Source organism: Apis cerana, linkage group LG1 (assembly GCF_029169275.1).
Source record: "Apis cerana isolate GH-2021 linkage group LG1, AcerK_1.0, whole genome shotgun sequence".
NCBI classification, from domain to species: Eukaryota; Metazoa; Arthropoda; class Insecta; order Hymenoptera; family Apidae; genus Apis; species Apis cerana.
This window is the reverse complement of record NC_083852.1, coordinates 8,589,730-8,595,297: the sequence shown is the minus strand read 5'-3', so window position 1 is coordinate 8,595,297 and position 5,568 is coordinate 8,589,730. Positions and strand designations below refer to the sequence as shown.

The following is a 5,568-nucleotide window of genomic DNA, read 5'->3' as shown; positions in this document are numbered from 1 at the left end:
ATTAAATCTACATAAAGTACTCATAATCATTGAATGAATGCATTGTTATCAGAATTCATCTTAAACAAAATATATCTTTAATTATAACGTGATATACTGATAAAAATATTAAAATACTATTAATACATTAAATTAAATATTGATAATGTCATAAAATTGATTATAATTCATAATATAAAATTGATAAAATATTGAATTCAATTATATTTTATTTCGACTATACGTAATAAAAATAGAATAATAAATAATTTTATATTGCAGTAAATATAATCGTATGTTATTTTATTTCTAATTATATTTTAGTAAATCTTTAATATTTAATTTATGTTATTACATATATTACTAAACTAATGAATAGAAAACAATTGTATCATATATAAATAATCTCATTAATAATATCATTAATAATAATACATATAACTATGCAATAAAGTGTTCATTGATTATTTATTTTTTATTTTGTAAATATATAAATATATATTCTTTTTGTACTGTTTTTTAGAACTACAAGAAATAATAGATTAATAATAAATACAACGTATTAAGTCTATTACAAAAGAATAGTTTTGTATGATTTATTTATGTACTAAGAGATTTATAAATACATAAAATCTAATAAATATTGTATACTATTATATTTCAATTATAAATTAAGATTGATATTGTATTTTTTATCTATTGAATATTAAACTAAATTAATATTATTAATTTGACAGTATATAAATTTATCACAGTTTGTAATGCTTGGAGTTATTTTCTTTTTTTTTAAGATAACTACAATTAAAATATTTCTATTTACAATAATAGCTGATATTATTCTTACATTTTCTTTTAATTTTATTATTTTAACAATAATTAACAAAATTTCAAATTTCATTAATCAATTCTGTCACAATTATGTAAATACAATTACCATTTGTCAAATATGTTATAAATTTATGTACATTATATTTATTAATTTACAAATAATGAATATTAGAAGCCAGAATAAATGTTAGTAAAAAATTGCTTACTAAACGACATTTATATCTTTTTATATGACAAAAGGCATTTGTTTAAATGGATATCAAATCATTGTGTGCGAAAACATGACAAAATATGATTATAAAATTGATAATATTTTGAATATTACATAAATACTGTTTTCTATTTGCATATACTATGTAAAAACACAGCCAATTATATTAAATTTCTTAAAAAATACTGAGTTTGTATTCTCTTTCCATTACAATTTTATAATACACTTTCCAACTCCAATAACAATGTACTTTTTTAATCTTATAATTTAATACATTATGACATTAAAAGAAAAAAATTGTTTCAAATTTATAAGAAACAAGTATACTAAATACAATTCGCGAATACTCATATATATTTTACAATATTTTAATATTGTAATATTAATGTTAACAATTCTTCGCCTATTTTTCTTCATATATTATGCAAATATTAAAAATAATTGTGAAATATACAATCATGTACAAATTTGTTCTACATATATAGAAATTCTAGAACAATACACGTCAGAAAGTTTATTAAAACTACAACAAATAAATATGTAAAAATTTTCATACAATACTGTTCTTGAATGCGTTTACACCAATTGATATAATACCACTGTACTTATAAAGGAACTGTTAACTTTCTTACTAACATAAGGAAAATGTATTACAAATTTACCTGGAACAATTAATTAATTTTATAAAAGAATATAATCATTTTCATGTTAAAATAACTTAATAGAGGAAACGACTCGCAGGCATATTAACTGCACCCCGACAGTTACTAGGTGGAGGATTTTCATCATCAGAATTCTCATTCTTTCGAAATAATATTGAATTATGCCGTCCGCGTTGAGATTTTTCAGCTTGATGTCTCAATTCCTCAATATAAGCTGTAGTATCATTTGCCACTAGTTCTTGTAAATGTTTATTTAATGTTAATAATTCAGGTTTATCTTCATCATAAAGTCCTTCAAATGGCACAGTTTTTTCATAAAATAATATATAAGGTGTGTCTGGTGGTTTTAAATCCTTAAAATCATTAAATGTCGTTTGTGAGACATAACTATCATTAAATTTGTACCAATTTTGTTTCGAATCGCGAGCATAAGTGAAATAATGACCATAGTCCATACTATAACCCGAATGAACAACAGCTGCATATAACTGATAATTTTCTGTAGTTGTGCATAATGATGTTGATACTGGTAATTGTATAGTTTCATTATACATCACTTTGTGCCGTAATTTTGTTCTTAATCTTGTATCAAAATCATAACGAAAATGTTTCAATATTAAAATTAAATATGTAGGTGCATGCAAAATTTTTATAATTCTTTGTGCATCACATAACTTCATACATTTATCGCAACGATATTTATTTTCACCAGTTAATTTTTCTGGTGTAAGATAATAATTTATAAGATCTTGAACAGAAACTTCCTGATTTTCTTGAATCTCTTCTGGGAAACATAATTGTAAATCGCGAAATTTATCAGTATTATCAGAACTAGTATCACATTGAGCACATTGATAAGTAATTTTACATTTTCCTCCTAATACTCTATGCACAAGAGGTACTTGACTACTTGTATCTTCTCCACCTACAGATTGTATTCCACTATCTGTAGAATCCGAATGTGAATCACTAAGTTCCTGTACTTGTGCTAAATCTTCACCTGCAATAATATAAATTTAATATAAAATATACTTAAAATAATATTGTTATACATTTTAAAAAAAAAGATTAAAGAATGAAAAATACCATGAGTAAAATCTGCTAATGATTGTGTTTTTCTTTCTAATACAATACTTCCACTTAAATCTTCTTCAGTAGTCCAACGTTTAATACTAGCTCCTTCCTCACTTATTGATGAAATATCATTTATTTCTCTATCATCCTTATATTTAAGATTAGTATTAGCTTCACTATTTATAGTAGTTGACTTTTCTTGCTCATGTAAAAGATCTAAAAGATGACTGTTGAAAAATAACATATTACTTAAATTACATGGAAATATTTTAATTAAAATTAAATGTTATAATTAAATCATAACTAGCAAAAACATTTTTTTCAAATATTATTTTAAATATTAATGTATATTTAATTTAATCATTCAAAACATATTCTCTATTAAATAACATGATTTTTTTTATTAATTAATAAAAACAATAACAATTAATAAAAAGTTAATAAATAATAATTATAAATTATTATTCTAATAAAAAAAAGCATTAAAATATTAATAATATATTAACCAGAGAAATTCTGAGCTATCTTGTTGTTGACCCGGTAGAAAATAAGCAGGACGTGAAGCTAATAAAACTTCAGTTGGTGCCAAGGAAATTCTTTTTGAATATAATAACAAAGCAAATAGATTTTGCAACTTTTTAAGTACAATTTGATCATCAGTTTTGCTTAAAGGTTTGTACATTAATACTTCATAACAAAATTGTTTAGTCATTAACAATGCTTGTAATACACTATTCATATAACATGTATTTCCAAGATTTGAAAGTCCAACTTTTCCCAAATGTGTTTTTGGAGATTCAATTATTGGTTCAATTTCTTCCATTTCATCTATCCAAACATGTTCATTCCATATTTCTTTAATAATGTGCATTCGTGGCTGAACTGGAAAGCTATTTTCTAAATTATTGCAAACACGCTGATTTGAAAATCTTAATGTAAGTATTTTCATAATATCAACTAAATTTTGTATGCATTCCTTGCTTGATTCAGAATCTTCTTTCATTAGAAAAAAAGATATCACTATTTGTGTGTTTCTTATTATACTTTGAAACAAGGTTGGAGATCCTTGTCTTTTTAATATATAAAATATAATTGTGGAAGCATTTTGACGAAATACAGGTACAGATAAAGCACGAAACATTACATCAATCTTTGCTTTAGTAACTTCAATAAGTATTGAATATTTATGTCTTTTTTCTAATCCAAGTATAAATTCCATAATCCAAATACTTAATCGATCACCTATCCATTTTGGAAGCCAACTACATAAAACTTTTAAAGCTTGAGTTAATTGGGCATCAGAATGTGATTCAGAAAGAATCCAATTAACAGCTTGTGGTATAATAGAAGGTTCTACTACTTGTAATACAGCAGCTAAGCCAGGTCCAGGATCTTGTTTTTGTTTAGTATCAGATATTATTCTATATAATGTTTGCAAACATATGAAAATTAAATTATCATTTTCAATGTTCTTAGATTTTGATCTTATTATTTTTAAAAAGTTTTGTACTTTTGTAGCATTGTCATTAAATTCTGAAATCTTTTTTGGATCACATGGCATTACAAAAGTAGACAAACTAATAACAATTGCTTCACAAAGTTTTGAATGACTCACAGATTCTGGTAAATATACACTGTGTTCTAATAATACTTGAAGTATCATTGTCAAATGAGACATATCACTGATTTCTGTATTCCTTAACATTGTTGCTATATCATTTGAAATTGAATGAACAGTATATGGTTTTTCCATCAAATATTTCGAAAACCAAATCATAATTCTTGAAACTTCTTGTACATTTTTTATTTCATCATTGAGTATTTCTCGTAAAATACTTTCATAATTATTTAATTGTCCATATACGGGCTCACTTTCTAATTTTTGAAGTCTGGTCCATCCTTCAATAACATCTGCATTTTTACCAGTTATTATTAAATTTAAACATTGTTTGATGTCGTACTTAAGAATTTGTTCAGTATTCATTGTTCACAAATTATTATTATAACACCTCTTTAAACTACTTCGCTTACAATTTTTAGCAAGAACTATTATTAACCTCAACTAAGAATGACTTTCACGAAAATCTAAATGATTTCATGGTCCTAGAGAAATAAAAAAATAAATGTCAACTTCAAAACAGAAAAAGTAACTATACATACAATATAAAATCAAAGTTTATTTTTAAAACTATAAAAATAAATAATATGTTATTTAAAAAATAATTATTTCTTCTACTCTAAATCCATTATAAATATTATATTTTTTTTATGTATTTTTATGTATTAAAATAGATTTTAATACATAATTAATATATTAAAAATTAAATACTAATATATAAAGTATATCAAAATATTTCTATTATATAAAACTACAGCTTACTTTAAGTAATAAATCTTTTATGCTTATAATTTTGTAGTTGCATGGAATCTAATTATTTTTACTATATATAAAAATATTTTTTAAGATTGCTATTTTTAATATACTATTTGAAATAGTCGTGATAAAACAGATACAAAACATGATAAACATATAAAACAATTAAATAGTCACTAGAAACATAAGAGCGTAAAATGTTGGCTATACTACAGGTTGTTTCGTTAGTTTCCATACAGCTCATACGGTACGGGACGGCCAAGAATAGCAAAGAGCACGCGAATCTAGCCGTCCTGTAACTGAGTCTGGTGAAGGCGACCGACCGCTCCCTTCATACTCCGTCAGAACGAATTTTAACGTATATTTTTTTTTCTAGAAAAACACGCGATCCGCGATTAAGTTGTATATGGAGGTAAAAAGTGAGAAACGATTGTTTCAGC

General features: G+C 24.0%; 1 protein-coding gene across 1 annotated transcript; it reads right to left on the bottom strand.

The window, feature by feature from the left end:
* Nucleotides 1-541: 541 nt before the first annotated feature.
* LOC108002564 (ubiquitin carboxyl-terminal hydrolase 35) lies at nucleotides 542-5,349 on the bottom strand. Its single transcript, XM_017064309.3, has 4 exons — nucleotides 5,135-5,349; nucleotides 3,261-4,857; nucleotides 2,767-2,981; nucleotides 542-2,680 (listed from the first exon to the last, which is right to left on the bottom strand). Exons 2-4 carry the CDS (start codon nucleotides 4,736-4,738, stop codon nucleotides 1,737-1,739), a joined length of 2,637 nt encoding a protein of 878 aa, XP_016919798.2. The 5' UTR covers nucleotides 4,739-4,857; nucleotides 5,135-5,349; the 3' UTR covers nucleotides 542-1,736.
* Between the last annotated feature and the right edge of the window lie 219 nt (nucleotides 5,350-5,568).